The sequence below is a fragment of the Scyliorhinus canicula genome, chromosome 8, assembly GCF_902713615.1.
Source record: "Scyliorhinus canicula chromosome 8, sScyCan1.1, whole genome shotgun sequence".
NCBI lineage: Eukaryota > Metazoa > Chordata > Chondrichthyes > Carcharhiniformes > Scyliorhinidae > Scyliorhinus > Scyliorhinus canicula.
In genome coordinates, this window is record NC_052153.1 from 48,566,665 (window position 1) to 48,592,008 (window position 25,344).

At 45.7% G+C, this 25,344-nt stretch overlaps 1 protein-coding gene across 1 annotated transcript; it reads left to right on the forward strand.

Annotated features, from left to right (window-relative positions):
• Nucleotides 1-1,421: 1,421 nt before the first annotated feature.
• Nucleotides 1,422-24,176, forward strand: eri1 (exoribonuclease 1). Its single transcript, XM_038804505.1, has 7 exons — nt 1,422-1,622; nt 9,889-10,067; nt 11,048-11,267; nt 14,798-14,881; nt 16,042-16,151; nt 18,356-18,470; nt 22,358-24,176. Exons 1-7 carry the CDS (start codon nt 1,554-1,556, stop codon nt 22,598-22,600), a joined length of 1,020 nt encoding a protein of 339 aa, XP_038660433.1. The 5' UTR covers nt 1,422-1,553; the 3' UTR covers nt 22,601-24,176.
• Nucleotides 24,177-25,344: the final 1,168 nt, after the last annotated feature.

A 25,344-nucleotide genomic window follows, 5' to 3' on the forward strand; every position in this document is an offset into this window, starting at 1 on the left:
GGGTGGGATTTTCCGCTGCCCGACGCCAAAATCGTATTCAGCGATCGGGCGGAGAATCCCCGTTTGCGACCCAATTAGGGTCGGTGCCATTTTCCGGATGCTCCACCCCCTCTAAATCGGCGTAATCGAGGCGTGCGGCGCACGCTGTTGCAACGGCGTCAGGGCGTCGCTTTGTTGCCCTCCCCCGATGCTCCGTCCCTGATGGGCTGAGTTCCAGACTGCACGGTCGTGTGTGGTCTGAGTTTTTGTAAACCTGGCGTGGCGGTTGCAGACTGTGTCCAGCGCCACCATAGTCGAGCGAGAGCCATGCTACTGGCACGGGGGGGCTTTGGCGAGGGCTGGCGGGGAGTGTCCAGGGGGTGGCGAGGGGGTGTCCAGGGGGTCACTATTTGGCCGGCCGGGTCAGCACACTGCAGGTTGACGCCATGCTAATGCGCGGCCATGGACCCGGCAATTCTCTGACCGTTTATGTTGGGAACGCCGGGAGTTTCACGTGGCGCGGCTGCTAGCCCCCCCACCGGGTGGAGCATCCAAGAAGGTTGAAATCATCCAGGACAAAGCAGCCTGCCTGATTGGCACCTCATCCACAAACATTTACTCCCTCTAGCACCCACACACACAGTGGCAGCAGTGTGTACCATCTGCACTGCAGGAAATTACAAACGCTCCTGGGGCAGCACCTTCCAAACCCACAGCCACCTTGAAGGACAAGAGCAGCAGATACCTGGGAACAACACCACCTGGAAGTTCCCCTCCAAGTCACTCACCATCCTGACTTTGAAATATGTCGCTGCTCCCCCACTGTTGCTGGGTCAAAATCCTGGAACTACTTCCCTAGCAGCGCGCTGGGTGTACCTGCACCACATTGAATGCAGCGGTTCAAGAAGGCAGCTCAACACCACCTTGTCAGGGACAATTAAGGGTGGGAAATAAATGCTGGAAGCTTATACCTCATGAATGAATAAAATATACCCAATCCAAATAACAATCTCCCACTTTGGACACAGTAGACTGCCATTTTAAAAAGTAATTTCAGCTTTTAATAACTCTGACCCTCCACTACAGATATAGCTAAAATTTGGCAGATCAACTTTAATCCCTTTACGAGAATTTAATCTCTGTTAAGAGTTCATAATGGTAAGTTATAGAAAAATCAATTCTCCAAATCTTCTACAGGAGTGTGTGTGAAGATGTAGATGTTATTTTAATGCTGTATCACCTGTAATCCTTTAGTTTTGCAAATTAATGTGCAGCATTTTTGGTATGACTTCATTTTGCTGCTTTGTTTCAACTGAATCTAACTAATCAACATTTGGGAAATGTGTCTGGAATAATAGTTGGCCATGCTCAGTGTTAATGCTGGGTGATGGGCTGTCTACAATCATACTGCTCCCTGCGCAGACTCAGCAGACGCTGCTTCTTTTGCATATGCGCACGCGCGGGATCCGGCGCCTGGAACAGAAGTGAAGTCATTGAGAATCTCCCGCGGCCGGCTTTCGTTGTTGTGGAGACGCGGAAGTGACGATTGTGGCTTCGCGGCGGATGGAGCGGAGATGGAGGAGGAGCAGAAGGAGAATCTCCCGAGGGCCGCGGAGAGCGGCCCGGGCTCAGACCAGGGTCAGGTGAGACAACTCGGAGCCGTAGGTAGCGGAGCTTCGTCACGATGCGGCTGCGCCCCCGGAGGTGGAGGAGCACAACCAGGACATTGCCCCCACCTCAAAAAAATTCAGACTGCTCAGCAGAATGGCCCCTCCCAAAACCAGGAGAATGTCCCCCCAAAACCAGGATGCCCCCCCAAAACCAGAATGCCCCCCCAAAACCAGAATGCCCCCCCAAAACCAGGATGCCCCCGCCCCCCCCAAAACCAGAATGCCCCACCAAAACCACGAGAATGCCCCCCCCCAAAGCCAGGAGAATGCCCCCCCCCCAAAGCCAGGAGAATGCCCTCCCCCCCCAAAGCCAGGAGAATGCCCCCCCAAAGCCACGAGAATGCCCTCCCCCCTCAAAGCCAGGAGAATGCCCCCCCGAAAACCAGGAGAATGCCCCCCCAAAACCAGGAGAATGCCCCCCCCCCCAAAACCAGGAGAATGCCCCCTAAGAAAACCAGGAGAATGCCCCCCCCAAACCAGGAGAATGCCCCCCTCAAACCAGGAGAATGCCCCCCCCCAAACCAGGAGAATGCCCCCCCCAAAACCAGGAGAATGCCCTCCCAAACCAGGAGAATGCCCCCCAAAACCAGGAGAATGCCCCCCCCCCCAAACCAGGAGAATGTCCCCCCCCAAAACCAGGAGAATGCACCCCCAAAAAACCAGCCCCCGCAACCTGCAGGATCTCTTCCTCCTGCAACTTGGAGAATCCCCCCCCCCCCCCCAAACCCGGACGATCTTCCCCCCCCAAGCCCGGACGATCTCGCCCCCCCCCCCAACCCGGACGATCTCGCCCCCCCCCCCCCCCCCCAACCCGGACGATCTCGCCCCCCCCCCCCCCCCCCCAACCCGGACGATCTCGCCCCCCCCCAACCCGGGCGATCTCGCCCCCCCCCCCCCCAAACCCGGACGATCTCGCCCCCCGCCCCAACCTGGATGATCTCACCCCGCCCCAACCTGGATGATCTCACCCCGCCCCAACCCGGATGATCTCTTCCCCCCCCCCCCAACTCGGATGATCTCTTCCCCCCCCCCCAACTCGGATGATCTCTTCCCCCCGCCCCAACTCGGATGATCTCTTCCCCCTGCCCCAACAAGGACGATCACATCCCCCCGCCCCAACCCGGACGACCTCTCCCCCCATCAAGCCGGAGGATCTCTTTCCCCCCCCCTCCCCCAACCCGGAGAATCTCGCAAATCCTGCATTTGAAACTCGAGCTCAATTGCTGCATTTCAGTGCAGTACTGAGGGAATGCTGCGCTGTCAGAAGTGCCTTTTGATTGAGACAATAAACTGAAATCCCTTCTACCCTTTTAGGCTGAGTAAAAGGATCTCGCACCACTGTTTTGAAGAAGAGCCAGGAAGTTCTCCCTGTCCTCCTGGCCAATGCTTACCTCAAACAGATTCCCTGTGTGGTACATTGCTCTATATAATTTGGCTGCCATATTCCCTACATTACAACAGTGATCTGGTCAATCGTGTTTCATTGATTGTAAATTGCTTTGAGACATCCTGATGTGACACACACTCAATGCAATTTTTTCTGTTAGCAGCTAATTTCTCGCATTATTGTGACTTGATCATTAACTTCGGTGCTGCAGGGCAGCACGGTGGCGCAGTGGTTAGTGCTGCTGCCTCACGGCGCCAAGGTCCCAGGTTTGATCCCAGCTCTGGGTCATTGTATGGGGATTGCACATTCTCCCCGTGTTTGCGTGGGTTTCACCCCCACAACCCAAAAGATTTGCAGGGTAGGTGAATTGGCCACGCTAAATTGCCCCTTAATAAGAAAAAATGAATTGGGTACTCTAAATTTTTTTTTTAAACTTTGGTGCTGCATTGGTGTGTCAGTCTGTATTATGTGCTCACGGTCCTGATCTTTTTTTAATAAATTTAGAGTACCCAATTATGTTTTTCAATTAAGGGGCAATTTAAAGTGGCCAATCCACCTATCCTGCACATCTTTGGGTTGTGGGGGTGAAACCCATGCAGACACGGGGAGAATGTGCAAACTCCTCACGGATGGTGACCCAGGGTCGGGATTCGAACCCGGGTGTTCAGCCCCGTAGGCAGCAATGCTAACCACTGCGCCACCGTGCTGTCCCCTTTACCAACCCCTTTATGAACAATCTGGGACTTTGCCATCAATCTACGGCCCACGGGTAAGAGATGATCTGGTTGAAACATTTGATTGTGAGGGCAGATGCTGGGAGGCTGTTTCCCTTGGCTGGAGAGTCCAGAAAGAGGGTAGTGTCTTAGGGCAAGGGACCAGAGTTGAGAATTAAGATGAAAAGCTTCTTCACTGAGTGGGTTTTGAATTTCCAACCCCAGAGGGCTGTGAAAGCTCAGTCCAAATGCATGGTCAAAGCTCAGCATGATAGGTTTTTGAGTTTCAGGAAATAACGGGATCTGAGGATTGGGAGGGAATTGGAGCTGAGATTAAAGATCAGCATAACTTTATGACATGGCAGAGCAGATGTGAGGGATTGTAGCCTACAGCTGACCTTGCTCCTTACATTCTTCAGACTATTATTGAGCCACGATTGATATTGTTCATTAGGATGAATCCGCAAGTTTATAATGTGGAGGGGACTCTGGAAAAGTACATTCCAAAAATATTTGAACTTTTTTACTTTTCCTGTCAGTGAAATAGCTTTTTAAGTGTGGAGCACTAATATTTCTCATATGTCCCACTGAAAAAGTGCTGATATAAAGGTCAAAAGTGCTGGAAGTACTCGGCAATCTGTGGAAATCTTTTCACAGTGACTTCATTGGAAGCCTACTCGTGACAATAAGTGATTTTCATTTCATTTCATTTCATATTTCTGGTCTTTGATCTTCCATCACAATTGGATCAGTTGGAGAAGTAACTGACTCCTTTCATGATCTTTGCTCTCCCGATTTCTGAAATCTCCATAACTCTTCAGATACTTGTACTCAACCAATTCTGGCCTCTTGTCTTATCACCAATTTTAATTGCCCCAACATTGGTGGCTGTGCCTTCAGTTGCCTAGGCCTATCATGGAACACAGCCTGCTAATTTCTAACCATCATTCTCTCGCCATCTGAGGGTGTTTTAGATTCACCGCACTATTATTAATAGCCTTCACCAATAATGCCATACTGAAAATTAATTTGTCTAAAATTTTCAAAATTGCAACATCTTGACCACATTTCTACTCCCGTCTTCAGCATTTTCAGATTCATCTCTAGATAAATTTTGGAAAAAGTTGGAAGATCTGTTGTAGGAAAATCTGGTTCATGGTTTGAAACTTGTTTTATAGGTCTTGAGAGCATAGATCTTGGATAGACAAGGGAGTCAAGGGAAATGGTTGGGTGGGGGTGGGGGGGGGGGGGGGGACAGACAAAGTGGAATTGAGACGACATGATCTTATTGAATGGCAGAGCGACTAATGGCTTGCTCTTGTGCTATGTTCCCTCAGTTCTGAAATACCCTTCCTACACCTCTGCCTTTCTACTCCTCCTTAAAACTTACTCTGCTCAAGTTTGTGATCATCTGACTTAATATCTCCTTATGTTGCTCAATGTAATGCTTTGTTTTATGACACTCCAGTGAAGTGCAGTGGGTTGTGTTGGAGGTGCTTTGGAAGTATTCGGTTTTAGCAAGCCAGAGGCAACAAAGTGAGGGGAGGTTTGGGCGAAAGGGAAGTTGCTGAATTCTTTCATAATTGCAAGGTAACTTGAATTCAAGACTTGCTGCAAGGGAAGTGACCAGGGTTCAGAGTTGATGAAAGGTGTTCATTGAGGTTATGTACCTGAAACCACATTGCTTAGTTTTGCAATGTTGTGACATAGGCATGATCTGTCTAATACCTGAATTGACCTCTGAACGCAGAATATATAATACGTTTCCTGAAAGTGTGTTGAACAGCATGAGGACAATGGTGCTTGCACTTAGAACTCACCCTCTCTGAAAGATGCTTTTTCTCTGATAGTAAAGGTTCACTCAATCTGTTTTCAATGCTTATTACAAAACCTCTTATAAGTTCAGCATCTTTAGTGCGGGTTACATGCAATTTGCTTGGTTATTTATAGCCTGGAGTTATGTTGGTTTAATGACTGCATCAGATCGCTGAATCCCCAAATATGCTGCATGTCTTTCGAAATTCTAAAGCAGGCTTCTATTTTGAGTAGCTTGGCTTGCTGTGCATTAAATTGGGTGACAGATGTTGGACTAGTCCCGTGTATACCTCACTCAGTCTGGTCTAAAGTGACAGCTAGTGCTGCAGCAATTCATTAATCTACCACGAGACATTCTGAGCTGTCAGTATCCTGTAACTTCATCAGGTAGGTCAAATTCTATATCTATAGAATTTCTGCAGTTGAAATATAATACAGCATTTTATTTTTGATCATTGTTCGTATTATTTTTACATTCATGTGAATTATAGAAATTGAAGCCTCATCTTTAATACCCTTTTATAAATGAAAGTTTTGAGTGAACCTTAATAGTATTGCTACCAACTTAAACAAAATTATTTAGCATTAATGGTGTTCTTGGCAATACCTTGTCCCTGAATGCATGAAGTGACCAGGCCCAATGTGAGCAGCAGAACTTCTCTCTCATTCACTCACCCTGTTATGTCTTTTCTATTTGCCTCTCTCTTCTCTTTAAGCTCTTTCTCCTCTCACTCCCCTGCTCGTTCAACATGGCATTTGCTGACCTACATTGGCCTCTGACCTTCATGGGATTAATTTTGGACAGTTCGAGCAAAAGTCAGACATAGACCAGATCAGTCAAATTGCCATCCCCTGTGCTGTAAGATACTACGGTTTTAACACCTCACTAGCTGACAATCTGCTTGCTCTCAGCTTGCAGTTAGGACTTTATTTGCCCCCTGTCAGTATTATCTGTCCTGCAGTGGTTCCAGTGAATGGAGCTGATACCCATGCCACCTTTTGTTTCAGTGGCTTAATCTGCGCTGCTACTTGTTCTCGCACAAAACTAACATCTCAAGATATTATAGTGGAGCAGCAAGTCGGGAGATAGTTGTTTATAAATAGAAAGGCGAGCATTGGCATTACATTCGTTACTGATTATTGTTTATTGTTGGGTGTAAATTTGGGAGAAAATATGAAAAAGAATAAAAAATATTTTAAAAAAGAAAGTAGAAAGGCGAGCATGTTTTCATAAGTGGTGTAAAAAGACTGGGGGAAAGAAGAGAACATGCATGAATAACACTTATTTCTGGAGGAAACCGGAGCACCGGGAGGAAACCTACACAGGCACAGACTGCTCACAGACAATGACCCAAGATGGGAATCGAACCCGGGTCCCTGGTGCTGTGAAGCTACAGTGCTAACCACTGTGCTACCGTGTAAAGTTGAACAATTTAATAGAACATAGAACACTACAGCGCATTTCGGGCCCTTCGGCCCTCGATGTTGTGCCGACCTGTGAAACCATCTGAAGCCTATCTGACCTACACTATTCCATTTTCATCCATATGTCTATCCAGTGACCACTTAAATGTCCTTAAAGTTGGCGAGTCTACTACTGTTGCAGGCAGGGCGTTCTACACCCCTACTACTCTCTGAGTAAAGAAACTGCGTCTGACATCTGTCCTATATCTATCACCCCTCAATTTAAAGCTATGTCCCCTCGTGTTGGTCATCACCATCAGAGGAAAAAGACTCTCACTGTCCACCCTATCTAACCCTCTGACTATCTTATATGTCTCTATTAAGTCACCTCTCAGCCTTCTCCTCTCTAACGAAAACAACCTCAAGTCCCTGAGCCTTTCCTCGTAAGACCTTCCCTCCATACCAGGCAACATCCTAGTAAATCTCCTCTGAACCCTTTCCAAAGCTTCCACATCCTTCCTATAATGTGGTGACCAGAACTGCACGCAGTACTCCAGGTGCGGCCGCACCAGAGTTATGTACAGCTGCAGCATGACCTTGTGGCTCCGAAACTCAATCCCCCTGCTGATAAAGGCTAGCACACCATATGCCTTCTTAACAGCCCTATTAACCTGGGTGGCAACTTTCAGGGATTTATGTACCTGGATGCTGAGATCTCTGTTCATCTACACTACCAAGAATCTTGCCATTAGCCCAGTACTCTGCATTCCTGTTACTCCTTCCAAAGTGAACCACCTCACACTTTTCCGCATTAAACTCCATCTGCCACCTCTCAGCCCAGCTCTGCAGCTTATCTATGTCCCTCTGTATCCTATAACATCCTTCAGCACTATCCACAACTCCACCGACCTTCGTGTCATCTGCAAAACACCACATCAACCGCTTTACCCTGATCCACCTGTTTGGTCACCTTCTCAAAAAACTCAATAAGGTTTGTGAGGCATGACCTACCCTTCACAAAACCGTGTTGACTATCGCTAATCAACTTGTTCTTTTCAAGATGATTATAAACCCTATCTCTTATAACCTTTTCCAACATTTTACCCACAACCGAAGTAAGGCTCACAGGTCTATAATTACCAGGGTTGTCTCTACTCCCTTTCTTGAACAAGGGGACAACATTTGCTATCCTCCAGTCTTCCGGCACTGTTCCTGTCGACAAAGATGACATAAAGATCAAGGACAAAGGCTCTGCAATCTCCTCCCTGGCTTCCCAGAGAATCCTAGGATAAATCCCATCTGGCCCAGGGGACTTATCTATTTTGACATTTTCCAAAATTGCTAACACCTCCTCCTTTTGAACCTCAATTCCATCTAGCCTGGTCGACTGAACCTGAGTGTTCTCCTCGACAACATTGTCTTTCTCCAGTGTAAACACTGACGAAAAATATCCATTTAACGCTTCCCCTATCTCCTCTGATTCCACACACAACTTTCCACTACTATCCTTGATTGGCCCTAATCTTACTCTAGTCATTCTTTTGTTCCTGATATACCTATAGCAAGCCTTGGGGTTTTTCTTGATCCTATCCGCCAACGACTTTTCGTGTCCTCTCCTCGCTCTTCTTAACTCTCCCTTTAGGTCCTTCCTGGCTAACTTGTAACTCTCAAGTGCCCTAACTGAGCCTTCATGTCTCATCCTAACATAAGCCGCCTTCTTCCTCTTGACAAGTGCTTCAGCTTCCTTAGTAAACCACGGTTCCCTTGCTCGACAACTTCCTCCCTGCCTGTCAGGTACATACTTATCAAGGACACGCAGTAGCTGTTCCTTGAAAAAGCTCCACATTTCGATTGTACCCATCCCCTGCAGTTTCCTTCCCCATCCTATACATCCTAAATCTTGCCGAATAGCATCATAATTGCCTTTCCCCCAGCTATAATTCTTGCCTTGCGGTATATACCTATCACTGCCCATTGCTAAAGTAAACATAACCGAGTTGTGATCATTATCACCAAAGTGCTCACCTACATCTAAATCTAACACCTGGCCGGGTTCATTACCCAGTACCAAATCCAATGTGGCCTCGCCCCTTGTTGGCCTGTCTACATACTGTGTCAGAAAACCCTCCTGCACACACTGTACAAAAACTGACCCATCTATAGTATCTATCTAAAGTATTCTTTTGACATTATTCAGCACAATTTAGCAATACATCAGGTTGCCCTGATGCTAGGCCCCTAAGCAACCAAAATGAAACTAATTTCACATGCAGTGCTTTATAGCCAGTGGAGAGAGGAGACTTTCATTTGGCAGCTTGGACCTCTTGAGGGGAACAGTCATTGCATTTCTTTGTGCCCTCTGTCTGTAATCCTGTATTTCCACTGGAGTTTTACCTGCCTCTAATGTACAGGCATAGAGATGGATAGAGGCAAAGTGAGATCTTACAGGGCAGGGGCATGTAGAGCAGTCATTTTGTGCTGAATGACCGTATTAGAGATAGAAGCAAATTTAGCCAAAGTATTTTGGAAAGGTGGAGAATAATGTACCTGGCAATGAATTTTGCATACTGAAAGACTGCCAAACAGATAACTTGTGTGGAGGCGGTGGAAATGTAGATGTTAATTTACTTGCTCACCTTTACCCCACCGACAGCAGCATCTGCCAGATGGGAAGGAAATGTTAGTTTTAACCATCACCTGCCGTCATTTTTGTTCTTATTTCTGGGTAATGCTTCTGAATTGGCATCATGATTTTCTTGTATAGGGTACTGAAGTTCTTATTGAATAAGCTGACTGTATGTTGTGTGAACAAAGCGCACTTGAAATCTGAAAAGCAACCAGTAGCTGTACCTTCATGCGTCCCGTGTAATGTGAGCCATTGACACCTGTCACAGATTGTTTTGATATCCTTTTACTTCAGGTGAAGCAGCGCAGCAGACTTGATGGACAAGAGCTGCCAGTGAAAGCTGCCCCTGCTGCATATGTTAAAGATTTCAGCGACCCAGTCTACAAAGAAATTGCCGTCACAAATGGCCAAATCAACAGGATGAATCGTGATGAGCTTCGCATAAAGCTAGCAGAGCTGTACCTGGAAACCAGGTAAGTGTTATTCTGGCCAAAAAGGAGATATAATAAGCAAGTGAAGCTCTGGAGAGAACAATTGCAGCCTGGCCCTATTAGAATTATGTATTTGTGAAGTTGTAAAAATTCTGTTATGGATGTTAAGGTAAATGCAAATTGTGCTGCCGGGGATCATTAGGAAGTGGGCAGATGTCGGGCGATTGGTGTTGGAGGCACTGAAATCAAAAATTGTTCTTTTGAAAGTTAGCCAATGAACATTTACTGTATGCCCAGATTAAATCCATGAACAAATTTCCCAGGCTTGTTTCTATATCCAAGTAACCTGCTGCCCTACAGCGATATATTACGAAAGAGTAAGCTGCCTTTGCCTCTCCTTTATCCATTGTAACGAGAATTGTGAAACCTTTAGGGTGGCAAATTTGATTTGTAACAAATTCTGAGCTATAGTCTGAGGGAGTTCATGCATTTTGTGCTTGTGCGTCACAGAGCCTCAGGACAGGACATTAGATCATTTGACATCCGTTCCCATTAATTTAATGTTCCTCTGACAAAAATCTGAAATCTAACCATATACTGATTTTGTTTCAATCATTCATATTGCTAACACTGCAAATAACCACAATTATAAAACCTTCTGGAGAAATTGATGCACAGTGTATTTATGTATGTCCTATGTTTTTTCATGTATGAAATGACTGTACGCAGAGCAATATTTTTCAATGTACCTCGGTACACGTGACAATAAAACAAATCCAATGAATAATACTTAAATTGTTTTGCTGATGTATACAAGTGTGAATATATAGTGCAATTATTAATTATTTTTTCTCTGTCTGCAATTCTATATGCTACTTCCTTGTGTTTGCCCATTTTTCACTTTTTTGTCTTGCCTCATCCTCCCCCAATTTGCTTCTTTCTCTCTGCCTCTGTTTAACCCTGCGTTTACCTCACCCATATTCTCTGTCTTCATTCCTTGCCAATTCACTGACCTACTTTAGGGGAGTGAAGGATGTGCTGAGAAAGCGATTAAAAAATTATTACAAGAAGCAGAAACTGACTCAGACATCGTTAATCAAACCAGAGTGTTCAGATACGTACTACGATTACATCTGCGTCATTGACTTTGAAGCAACGTGTGAAGAGAACAACCCACCAGAGTACTTGCATGAAATTATCGAATTTCCTGTTGCCCTCGTGAATACTCGTACTCTTGAAATTGTGAGTAATTGTCTGCTTTAGGCACCTTGCATGAGGTTTAAATAAAGAACATGCGTCTTATCACAAACTAAAGCACGCTACATATGCAGTGGTTATGATGTTGCAAACTGTAGCTGCCAGATTTTGCAAATGAAGCACCGTGCCTCTTATACAACGCTCCGTGACAGTACTGGAGAGAAGCCTAGAAAACATGTTCAATTCCTAGGGCTTTCATGTTCAATTCCTAGGGCTTTAATGCTCAATAATTTTACTCGGGCAAAAAAAACCCAAGGTGACACATAATCTTTTAAAGAAATTGAGATCTTACTGCAAGGATGTTTTATTTTGCTGGGCAGTTCCCTATGTTAAGTATTACTTTTGCATAAGTTGTAGCTGCCTCAGAATCATAGAATCCCTACAGTGCAGAAGGAGGCCGATTCTGCACAAACCCTCCCAAAGAGCACCCCACTCCCCCACCCTATCCGCGTAACCCCACCTAACCACATCTTTGGACTGTGGGAGGATACTGCAGCACTCAAAGGAAACTCATGCAGACACTGGGAGAAGGTGCAGACTCCATTTAGGCAGTCACCAAGGTCAGAATTGAACCTGGGTCCTTGGAGCTGTGAGGCAGCAGCTAACCACTGTCTCACCATGCTCCACCGATGTCACATTTTCTAAAGCTGCAGCTATTCCACCGGCGTCTGCTTAATGACAGCTTACCAGTGAAATCTTTCTTTAATCATAACAGAAATTGGGGCTGAATCACTGCAGAGTTGACTGCAGCATTGAGAGCTTTGGCCACAGCATTGAGAGCTACGTCCGGGGTGTGAAGGGCTGCATCGGGGCATTCTGGGGAGAAGGTTCCAGTTTTGCACATCCCAATGGACCAAATCGAGTTTCAAGCTGATTCCCTCTTTTAAAAAATGTTTTAAAAATTCTGTTACAGGATGTGGGTGTTGCTGGTTAGGCCAGCATTTATTTCCCATCCCTTGTTGGCCTTCAGAAGGTGGTGGTAAGTTGCCTCCTTAAACCACTGCAGTCCTTGAGGTGTAGATACACCCACTGTGCTGTTGGGGAGGGAGGGCCAGGATTCTGTCCCAGCGACAGTGAAGGAACGGCAATATATTTCCAAATCAGGATGGTGAGTGACTTGGAGGGGGTCCTCCACATGGTGGGGTTCCTAGGTATCTGCTGCTCTTGTCTTTTTGTTAGTAGTGGCCGTGCGTTTGGAAGGTGCTGTCCAAGGAACCTTGGTGAGTTACTACAGTGCATCGTGTAGATGATACACACGGCTGCAACTGTTCAGTGGTGGAGAATTTGAATGTTTGTGGAGGGGGGAGCAATTAAGCGGGCTGCTTTGTCCTGGATGGTGTCGAGCTTCTTGAGTGTTGTTGGAGCTGTCCTCATCCAGGCAATGGAGATTATTCCATTACACTCCTGACTTGTAGATGGTAGACAGGCTTTGGGGAGTCAGGAGGTGAGTTACTCGTCGTTGGATTCTTAGCCATTGACCTGCCCTGGTAGCCAGAGTATTAATTTTTAAAATAAGTTTAGAGTACCCAATTATCTTTCTTTCCAATTAAGGGACAATTTAGCATGGTCAATTCATGTACCCTACACTTTTTTTTTTGTGTTGTGGGGCTGAGACCCAGACAGACACGGGGAGATGGTGCAAACACCACATGGACAGTGACCCGGGACTGGGATCGAACCCACGTCCTCGGCGTCATGAGGCAGCAGTGCTAACCACAGTGCCACCATGCTGTCCTTGCTGCAGTGAGTTGATTCACGCTGGATGTGGCTGGACAGAAGAGCTTAGATCTGATGCATTCATTATGGAATTGCTTAGCTTTGTCTATTACTTACTGCTTAAGCTGTTTGGTATGCAAGTGTTATGGTTTCACCAGGCTGATACCACATTTTTCGGTATGCCTGATGTTGCTCCTGGCATACTATCCTGCGCTCTTCATTGAACCAGGGTTTATCCCCTGGCTTTGTGTAATGGTCGAGTGGGCGATATGCCAGGCCATGAGGTTGCAGATTGTGTTTGAATACAATTCTGCTGATAGCCCACAGTGCTTCATGGATGCCCAGTCTTGAGTTGCTAGATCTGTCTATCCAATTTAGCATGGTGGTAGTGCCACACAGCATGATAGAGGGTATCCTCAATGTGAAGATGGGACTTTGTCTCCAAAAGTGGTGATCACTTCTACCAGTACTGAGAGAGACAGATGCATCTGCAGCTGGCAGATTGGTGAGGATGAGGTCAAGTATTTCATAGAATTTACAGTGCAGAAGGAGGCCATTCGGCCCATCGAGTCTGCACCGGCTCTTGGAAAGAGCACCCTACCCAAGGTCAACACCTCCCCCTATCCCAATAACCCAGTAACCCCACCCAACACTAAGGGCAATTTTGGACACTAAGGGCAATTTATCATGGCCAATCCACCTAACCTGCACATCTTTGGACTGTGGGAGGAAACCGGAGGAAACCCACGCACACACGGGGAGGATGTGCAGACTCCGCACAGACAGTGACCCAAGCCGGAATCGAACCTGGGACCCTGGAGCTGTGAAGCGATTGTACTATCCACAATGCTACCGTGCTGCCCTTAAAGTATGTTTTTCCCTCTTATTGGTTCCCTCACCGCCTGCTGCAGTTCCAGTCTAGCAGCTATGTTCTTTAGGACCCGGACTGCTCAGTCTGTGGTGGTACTACTGAGCCACTCTTGGGTGATTGACTGACATTAAAGTCCCCCACCCAGTGCTTCCTCCAAGTGGTGTTCAACATGTGTCATTCATCAGCAGGCGACTTCATGGGGTTCAGTGTTGATGTTGAGGACTTCAGGGGCAACTCCCTCCCGACTGTATACCACTGTACTTCCACCTCTGCTGGGTCTGTCCTGCCGGTGAGCCAACTTTGGCACAAGCTCCCAGTTGTTAGGAAGGAGGACTTTGAAGGATCGACAGGGCTGGGTTTGCCTTTGTCGTTTTCGGTGCCTCCTTCAGGCACGAGCGGTCCGTCCAGTTTCATTGTGCTTTCATACCGGTTAAATGCAACTGAGTGGCTTGCCAGGCCATTTCAGAGGGTATTTAAGAGTTAACCACATTGCTGTGGGTCTGGAGTCACATGTAACCAGTCCAGGATGGCAGATTTCCTTCCCTGAAGGACATTAGATGTGTTTTTACGACACTCAACAATCTTTTCATCGTCATATTTTATTGAGTTTAAATTCTACCACAAGCCGCAATGGTATTTGAACCTGCATCCCAGATAATTATCCTGGGCCTCTGGATTACCAGTCCAGGGACAATACCACTAGGCCACCTCCTCCCCATTTGTTCCTTGTGGGACAAATTAGCTGTTGTGTCTGCATGCATCACAGCCAAAACATAACTCGAGGTTTGGAACATCCTGAGATTGCAACGGGTCCTACATAAGTACAAGCCGGTTTTCTCTTAATTGTCAGTCTGTGGGAGGAAAGATTTCCTAGGGCCACAGAACTAGAAGCACTAACAAAAAAAACTTTATTTTTGCTGTTTTCAAGGAGGATACATTCCAAGAATATGTCAAACCAGAATTGAAGTCCAAGCTTACAGAATTTTGTACCAAACTCACAGGCATCACACAGGTAATCATATTCGATTGAGTAGTTTAATTTGCTTCGGTATCATTTTAAAATTGAGTTTTAAAAAAAAAGGCTAAATCCTTAGTGTCAAATTTTTGCTTCAGCTTTTTTCTCCATGTGTTATCAGATCTGACCGGTATTTTTATATTGTCAAATAGCATGGGCAGAGTAACCAATTGTGCGATTTGAAACTACACAAATTAAACAAAATGAGAATTGCAGCTTTTTAATACATACTTTTTGATGAATTTGCAAAAACATCCTTTTATTTTCAAGTTTAAAGTTTAAAACATACCCATGTGTGAGCACAAAACTTCAGTAATTGCCTCAGCCTTAACAAACAGAAGTTGAGTCGTGAATTCCTCAGTAGTTTACTAGGTTGTACTTTGCTGGCAAAATTTTTGTATTGCACATTGGTAGATTATTGGTAGATTAACCAAGTGTATCTAAGTGTATGAATGCCGAGCTGTCAAGTTTCTGTCACACGTATATAATTTAATTCCCCCATTCTACCTTCTTGTGTCTACAGCAATAATATAAATGGTATATGTATAATTGTATAAAAATAGCCACAGATTGTATAACTTACAAGTGGAGACTGAAATATAAGCACACAACTGCTTCAGTCACTCCTTCTGACCACCCCCACCTGAAAGCTTGCCTTCCTGTGTCCAGCAGTATTGAGAGACTGCATATTAATATTCAAAGTTGTGCATGTTATGCAGAATTTACTGCCTCACACTTGCACTGTCACACTTCAATTCTTCCTGCTGGTTAGAAAGCATTGTGACTTGAAATGAAATGAAATGAAAATCGCTTATTGTCACGAGTAGGCTTCAATGAAGTTACTGTGAAAAGCTCCTAGTCGCCACATTCCGGCGCCTGTTCGGGGAGGCTGGTACGGGAATTGAACCGTGCTGCTGGCCTGCCTTGGTCTGCTTTAAAAGCCAGCGATTTAGCCCAGTGTGCTAAACCAGCCCCTGTTCTTCTCCTGACTTCTCATTTAACATGAACAACATTATGGGAGATCTGCTAGTCTGAACAAACAGGGGAGAGACTAAACAAATAACAGGGCTGCGGAATCTGAAGTGACAAGTTTTTGTTTAATGTAGATGAAGGTCATTCTTTTAACCCTGTTAAGTATGCTTGCTGTGTTTATCCAGGATATGGTTGACAAGGCAGGGAGTTTCCCAGATGTTCTCCAGCGAGTAGTTGACTGGATGAGAGAGAAGGAACTTGGAATCAAATGCAGATATGCAGTGTTAACTGACGGGTATGTAAGAAACCCGCATAAAATACATGAAACAAACAATTGTTTGACATTAACCATGGAAGAAACAGATTGGAAAATTTTGACATGGCGCAGAAACTGTACTTTAAAAAAGAAACTTCAATTAGCATGCCTGTTAATTTGCAATACAGTGTGACGCAGTTACCTTGCATACATTGTCACCTTTTGCAATACACAAATTAACCTCCAACCAGGAACCCTATATACCCTTGATATCAGAGCTCCATCAGAGCCACTTCTTTTTCAGTATTGAATATACACTATCATGGATTTAATTAATGTACAACTAATGACATATATATATATATTGCCAGTAAAGCACGAAAAAAGCTTTTGAATTTTTGAGTATTGACTCATGATCAAAAGCATCCTTCTGGTCCAATATCCAGAGCTATGGAGGTGGCCTCTTACTTTTTTTTTTAAACAAACAATTTTATTGAGGTATTTTAGGCATATAGAAAAAGTGACATTGTACAGTACAGAAAAAAAGTCAAGACACAAATTCAACATAGTGCAAACCAGTCCCTCCATGCTAACAATATTCGTCGCCGGGCTACCAGGGAAGCAAAGGCCAGAATGTTGGCCTCTCTCTCTTCCTAGACTCCTGGGTCCTCCGAAACCCCAAAGAATGCCACCTCAGGGCTCATTACCACCCGGGAGGGACTTGACATCTGCGAATCCTGCCAATACCCCCTGAGTTTAGGGCACGACCAGAACATATGTACATGGGTAGCCAGCCCTCCGGCGCATCTCCCCGGGTCAAATCGGTGGTTGTCGCAGATTGGGGTCCACACCGATGCTCTTACCTCCCCTACATGCCTCCTCCACTGGCCCCAGATCCAAAGAGCCGCCACCACTATCGGAGTACCGTGCCGGCGGGAGCAGCAGAGGTGCCGTGACCAGGGCTGCTAAGCTAGTGCCCCTGCACGAAGCAGCCTCCATCCGCTCCCAAACCGACCCCGCACCTACCATCCATTTCCTTATCATCGCTCTGTTGGCCGCCCAGTTATAGTTGCTGAAGTTCGGCAACGCCAGCCCCTCTTCTTCTCTGTTCCTTTCAAGCATCACCCTCTTCACCCATGGGGACTTCCCTGACCATACAAATCCCAGAATAATTTTATTCAGCCTCTTAAAGAAGGACAGCGGGATAAAGATGGGGAGACACTGAAAAACAAACAAGAACCGCGGGAGAATCGTCATCTTAACAGTCTGCACCCTCCCCGCCAATGACAGCGGGAGCTCATCCCACCTCCAGACCTCCTCCCTCACTCGTTCCACCAGTCGGGACAGGTTGAGCTTATACAACCTGTCCCAGTCCCGTGCCACCTGAATCCCCAAATATCGGAAACTCCCCCATTAGCCTGAACAGCAACCCCTTCAGCCTACTCTCCTGCCCCCTTGCCTGAATTACGAATATCTCGCTCATGCCATGTTCACTTTATATCCTGAGAACTGGCCAAATTCCCGTTGGATTTCCATAAAACTGTCCATCCCCACCATTGGGTCCAATATGTAAAACAGGTCGTCTGCGTATAACGACCCCCCCCCCCCCCCCCCGGCCCGGACCAGCCCTTAGAAGCTCCCAGTGCAATTGCCAGAGGCTCTATGGCCAGAGCAAACAGCAGAGGGGAGAGAGGGCAGCCCTGTCTTGTCCCAAGGTGCAGTCTAAAGTAGTCCGATGTTGGCCTGTTCATCCTTACACTCGCCTCCGGGGCCTGATATAATAGCCTAACCCAGTCGATGAACCCCGCCCTGAACCCGAACCGTCCTAGTACCTCCCACAGATAATCCCACTCGACCCAGTAAAAAGCCTTTTTAACATCCATGGCTACCACTATCTCTACCTCCCTACTCTCCGGGGGCATCATAATCACGTTGGCTACCGGTTGCCTCTCCTTTACAAACCCGGTTTGGTCCTCCACAATTACATACGGTACACAGTCCTCGATTCTGCTCGCCAAGATCTTGGCCAGTAACTTGGCGTCTATGTTGATCATAGAGATCGGCCTGTAGTGGCCTCTTACTTTAATACACATCTTGAAATTCATAATTAAGTTTCCGAAAACCACTTCGCTATGGTTTTAAACTGCGTGTTCTGACAGCTATTCAGCGAGAAGCACTCGAGCTCTGTCTTTATATGACTAACTAATTCAATACAAAAACTTATTTTTCCCCTCCAATCTTAGCTCCTGGGACATGAGTAAGTTCCTGAATGTTCAGTGCCATCTTAGTAGCATCGAATATCCACGGTTTGCAAAGAAATGGATTAACATCCGAAAATGTTATGGTAACTTCTACAAGGTTTGTGATTTGCTTTGCCTAGTGTTAAGACTCTGGTAGGAAAATTAAGTCCAAATTTTCATTAATTTGTACTGTAGGTGTGTTCAAAACATAACCCATGGAACTATCTACCAAACCTCCAGGCCCTGACATCCAGCCCGTGAAGCTCGCACAACTTATTCCTATTTCCGATTGGTTGGTTCGCCCTGTTTGATAATTGTGGGCAATTGATGGATGGATTGTTAGATAAATCCTTAATCTGAATCCCAAGATCTGTTGGTATTAGTAGTTGCATAGATATATGATAAATAGAAACAGAAATTGAAACTTTTTAATATAACTTGATGCTCTATTGTAGTGTCCATGTACAAGATCAATTCTATCCACTGTCATTAATTTAAAGCATATTCTAGGTTCTTGTTATTGGAGTAATGAATGTGGAGTAATAAAAGTGGACTGAATGAGATCATTATTGGAAACAGTCGCAAAGGAGACCTTACTGTGTGGTTCATAGTCTATGAACATGGCACTTTCATCATTAGCTGGTGAACAAACCAATAGGAAGGGCAAATGTATTGAAAGGGCATGGCCAAGAGTTTGTGTACGCGGTGGCACAGAGATTAGCACTACTGCCTCACAGCACCAGAGACCTGGGTTCGATTCTGACCTTGGGCGAATGTGTGGCGTTTCTAATTTTTTGTAGAATTTACAGTGTAGCAGGAGGCCATTTGGCCCATCAAGTCTGCACCGCCTCTTGGATAGAGCACCCTACACTTCCACCCTATCCCAGTAACCCCAGCTAACTTTTTTTTTGACACTCAGGATAATTTATCATGGCCAATCCACCTAACCTGCACATCTTTGAACTGTGGAAGAAACCAGAGCACTTGGAGGAAACCCATGCAGACACGGGGAGAATGTGCAGACTCCGCTCAGACAATGACCCAAGCCGGGAATCGAACCTGGGACCCAGGAGCTGTGAAGAAAATGTGCTAACCACTGCTACCGTGCTGCCCCATTCTTCCTGTGTCTGCGTGGGTTTCCTCCGGGTGCCCCGGTTTCCTCCCACAGTCCAAAGATTTGCAGGTTAGGTGAATTGGCCATGTTCAATTGCCTTAGTTGGGGATAGCATGGGGGATTGGGCCTAGGTAGTGCGCTTGTTCAGAGGGCCGGTGCAGACTCGATGAGCCGAATGGCCTCCTGCACTGTAGGGATCCTATAATTAAACCAAGTGGGAATTTAGGAAGGATGTTTAATCTGAATCACACAATCATTGCCTGGGGCTGGTTTAGCTGGTTTATGGACTGGTTTAGCTCAGTGGGTTAAACAGCTGGCTTGTAATGCAGAACAATGCCAGCAGCGCGGGTTCAATTCCCGTACAAGCGCCGGAATGTGGCGAGTAGGGGCTTTTCTCAGTAACTTCATTGAAGCCTACTTGTGATAATATGCAATTATTATTATTGGCCTAAATCACTACACAGTTGTGTTGCACTGAGCAGTGTGCTGACTGTTGGTCTGTATTTACGTTGCTGGAGGCCAACCGAAAATTTCCCGATACCAGGATGCTCTGTAAACTGTAATGGTCCAATCTAAAAATACTAACCTAGAAATGCAGGCACCCAGACCTGGGAACATGGGGTTGAGCAAAGATCCATCCCTGTGTCTGAATGACAAAACCTGAGGGTACCCTCTGTTATTGAGGCCTTATTTACATGGAGCTGACAAGAGCAGCAGGCAGTTTGCAGGTGAAATGCAGAAGATCGGCCTGTTGCTGGTGTCGCTATGATAAGTGTGGGAGGGAGGAGTGACCAGCTTGGCAAATAGTGGTGTCCATTTGGGTCCGGGTGAAGGGTCTGGTGGAATTTGGTGTCGGGAAGTGGGGGGGGTAGCAATTTCAGCAATGTCCTGCATGTTCTGAATGTTGGGATTGGCTTCCCCAAGGGTTCTTTATGTTTCCACATTGCAGAGAAATGCTACTGAATCCTGACTGGATTGATGGAATGTGGAATCGGGATCTTGGAAAGTTTAGGCCTGTGATTCAACGGTAATAACGATGGTGGCCTACAGTGTTGGGCCCAATGAGCCTGTGTTGGCACAACTGGGCTACACCGTGACCAGTTGCTTGATATTTGAGCTGCAATTAGAAACACAGCAGTGAATTATTTTCACTTCTGTAATTGGTAGCTATTCAAGCACTTTTAATATTATTTGTTTACACCCAAGCTCTAAGCCCAATGGAAAGATGAAAAATGTAATCTTGAAGTATATGGAAAAGTATGGTTGTTGAGGAACTGCAGTGAACCAAAATGACTGTGCGGCTTGTGATCCTCGAAAACACAGGCGGGTCTTTAATCATTGGAGCTCGTACTGATTTTAATGTTTTGGAATTTTGTTGAGATCAAGGTTGATAGAATCACTGACATTGGGTTAACTGCTTGCAATGCTCAACTTTGTAGCTAAACGGTCCACTGTTATATAGCTGACTCTGGTCTGCAGGAGTAGGCCATCTAGCCCTTCAGGTTTGTTCTGCCAGTTGATCTGATCATATCTGATCTGTACCCCACCCCGACTACATTTATACAACTTTGAATCAACTGCCTTGATATCCAGGGCCAACAAAAGTGTCAGTCTCGATCTTGAAAATTTCAATTGACCCAGGATCCACAGTCCTTTTCTCCGTTCTCCTTTGATAACATTGCTGTCAAGGTGTTTATTGACGTCCTTTCTTGTGCTAACGTTTTGGTTCACCAGGCCATTTCCAAAGGTGTAATTGGGATTCAGCCATGTCACAGCGAGGCTGTAGATTATAGATTAGTGGCAAGTTTCCTTTCCCAATGGTTATTAGGGGGAGATGTGGGGTAGTGGTATTGTCACTGGGCTAGTAATCTAGAGTCGCAGGTCATCTGAGCACCCAGGTTCGAATCCCACAGCAGATGGTGAAATTTGAATTCAATAAAAATCTGGAATTCTAAAGATTACCATGAAAATATTGTCGATTGTCGTAAAAACCCATCTGGTTCACTAATGTCCTTCACGGAAGGAAATCTGCCGTCCTTATCTGGTCTGACCTACATGTGACTCGAGATCCCAGCAATGTGGTTGACTCTTAACTGTCACTCAGTTCAAGGGCAATGAGGGATGGGCAGCAAATGCCAGCGACACCCACATCCCACGGGTGAATTTAAAAAAATGAGGGAATCAGTTGAATTCTTACCACAATCTGATCGTTACCTGGCCGCTTTGACTAATATAGTAACTGAAGGGGCGGCACGGAGGCACAGTGGGTAGCACTGCTGCCTCATGGCGCTGATGTTCCAGGTTCAATCCTGGCTCTGGGTCACTCCCCGTGTCTGCGTGGGTCTCATCCCCGCAACCCAAAGATGTGCAGGGTAGGTGGATTGGTCACGCTAAATTGCCCCTTAATTGGAAAAAAAAGAATTGGGTACACTAAATTTAAAAACATAATTATAGTGACTGGACTGTTACAGATAATCGTTATAACTGAGAAAATTTGAAAATGCCTTGTGGTTGGTACTGTCGCTGCAGTGCTATTTGAAATCTAGGGCATACCTGTGGGTTTTAATGAACATTTTGAAGCACTGTCGTTGCACAAACTTTCTAATGCCATACTTTAACATACCTCGGCGATGTTTGTGCATAAAGCGGACCTATCATTTTGCAATGTGTTTGGCTGATTATTACTGCATAACATATCCTTGCAGGTTGCATTTTTTAAGAATTTGTATTGACCCCTTAAGAAATTTAACTTGACCTCAGCTGCAGGTGTTTTCCTGGCAGTCACTTAGAGAAGTTTGAGTGACCCTGGCCCAAGCTTCGTTTTGTACAAATTTGTCTTTGGCTGTTACACTTGTCTGCTTTTGACGGATGCTGTGGCCATCTGCCTGCAGGTTCCCAGGACTCAAACTAAACTCGCGTCCATGCTGGAAAAGCTGGGAATGAAGTATGAAGGGCGGCCTCACTGCGGGCTTGACGATTCCCTAAATATCGCTCGTATTGCGATACGGATGCTCCAGGATGGATGTGAACTGCGAATGAATGAGCGGCTGCATGGAGGGCAGCTGACGAGCTTGCCAAATACCTCCCCGTTGGAGAGTGCTCCTCCTCCCTATTCACCATGGCAGAAAATCTAGTCACCAGCAGAATCATGACGGGGAATCAAACTGGACTAAAGTTAGCCCCATTTACTTTGAGGGAGCACTGCATTCTGACTGTTTGCATTCGGAAACACCAGCAGGATTTTGTCCCATATTTTTCAGTTTGTCACAGATTGCCTGATATGTTCTAATTGTTCTCTAAGGCGTGTAAAATGCTGGACGGTGGGAGATGAATTAGCCGAATTCAGCTGAATTATTTTGAACCACACTTTTTAAAGTATAAAATAACAACACCTACTACATTGTTTTAGAATAACCCAGCTTTGCCTTTTTATAGCTTGTGAAGTTTTAACTTGTCAAAGATATTGTGAAATTGTCACCTTTAATCAAATGTTTCTATCATTCCTTTAAAGAAAAACATTGAATCCCTTAATAGTTTGACTTGCGCATCCGGATATCACCTGAAGTTTCTTTAACCTCAAGGAAGCCAAGAATCATCTTTACGCAGTCTTATCTTGTTTGTCTTGCATTAAGCAGATGAGCCCCACAAAGTTGTGGTATGGTTTTTTTTATTTTTTGGGGGATTTTTTCCTTTAAATTTAGAGTACCCAATCCATTTTTTCCAATTAAGGGGCAATTTAGTGTGGCCAAGCCACCTACTTTTCTGCACCTTTTTGGATTATGAGGGTGAAACCCACACAGACACGGGAAGAATGTGCAAACTCCACATGGACAGTGACCCAGAGCCTGGTTCGAAACTGGGACCTCGGCGCCGTGAGCCAGCAGTGCTAACCACTGTGCTGCCCTGGTATGTTTTTTTTCTGCTGTGCTACTTATCAAAATAATATGCAGCCCAATCTTGTGAGATTTGATCCATTTAATGGTTTAGAAAGCTTTGATGTGGTGACTTGGTCCATCAAACATGTAGTGGCAAGCCTGCACAGCAGAGGAACATTTGCTCACTCCCTCTCACACCTGTGATATATTTTGTTTGCTACAACGTGAATATTCCTTGATAAATTATATCCTCAAAGTCTTTGATATAACTTAATGTTAATTGTTTGAATATGTACATTCCCCTTGTACATTAATATTCCAATGCTTGGGGTATTAGATTTTTAAAAATTACACACTTGATATTTATTTTTCCTTCGCACATGCCTTGCCACACTTAATATTTTATGCAGCTTCTGATGGTGACTGAGAAAGCAATCACATTTCCTGTGATGAAACCACGCCACACCTGCACAAGAGTATTGGAGGCTATCGTACCTTTTGACTTTCCCATCAAGCAGGAGCACATAGGAGAGAGACTGCATTCTGCTGCAGATGCGTATCACTGCACTTGTGCCTCTGTTAGCTGTATTAACTATGAAGGTAAATTCAGCTCCTCATTCTCAACGAGAGTGGGATTCATGGAGGGCAGGGTCAGAGATAAGGGGCACAACACTAGCAGCATTTCTTCAATCCTATTGGGTCCTGTTGGGAGTGCCAAATTTATCCTTTGATGTTGCTTTTCTCCATGTGAAAGTTTAAGTAGATTAGAACTTGTTACATCTGTTCAGTGCCTTTGTTTGGTTTTGATAATTAAAGGCTAAGTTTTGAAAGTTTTTTTTAAAAACTCATTGTGCGCTTTATTCTGGCCGCTGATTTTTAGAGAACACTTTTCATGTTGCGGGCTGGTAACCTTTTTTGAAATGCTTTTATTGAAATTTTAACAAATTTTTATACAGAGTTTACAAATAACAAACCATAACACATAATAACAGTAATAACCCCCCTCTAACCACCACCCCATTCTATCCCCCCTAACAGCTAACAGTGACCAACTCTTGGAAGTACATTATAAACGGCAGCCATCAATGATAAAATCCATCCACTGACTCTCTCACGGTGAACTTGACCTTCCTGTGTTCAAAAACCCCCATCAGGCCATCCAGTCACCTCACGGCCCCGAGGACCCGGGTTCGATCCCAGCCCAGGGTCACTGTCCATGTGGAGTTTGCACATAATCCCCATGTCTGCGTGGGTCTCACCCCCACAACCCAAAGAGATGTGCAGGTTAGGTGGATTGGCCACACTAAATTGCCCCCTTAATTGGAAAAAATAATTGGTTACTCTAAATTTATAAATAAAAGGTCACCCAACCACGCAGAGGCCTCCAGCCTAAGAGGATCCGCCTCCTCGCAACAAGCGAAGCAAAGGCTAGAACGCCTGCCCCGCCTCCGTCCGGAACTCCGACATTAGAATTAGAACAGCACAGAACAGGCCCTTAGGCCCTCGATGTTGTGCCGAGCCATGATCACCCTACTCAAACCCACGTATCCACCCTACACCCATAACCCAACAACCCCCCCCCTTAACCTTACTTTTTAGGACACTATGGGCAATTTAGCATAGCCAATCCACCTAACCTGCACATCTTTGGATTGTGGGAGGAAACCGGAGCACCCGGAGGAAACCCACGCACACAGGGGGAGGATGTGCAGACTCCGCACAGACAGTGACCCGGCCGGGAATCGAACCTGGGACCCTGGAGCTGTGAAGCATTTATGCTAACCACCATGCTACCGTGCTGACATATCCCAGAAATCACTACCAGGGAGCACGGCTCCAACCCAACTTTTAGTATTGCCGACATGATATCAAAAAGGACCCCCAGAAGCCCACCAGCCATGAGAACAACCAGAACTTGCGTGCATGGCGGGCCGGATAACTGATATAAAAGTGGTTCTTGTCTACCACCAGTTCCTATGGTGTGACTGGCTGGAACTTAACCA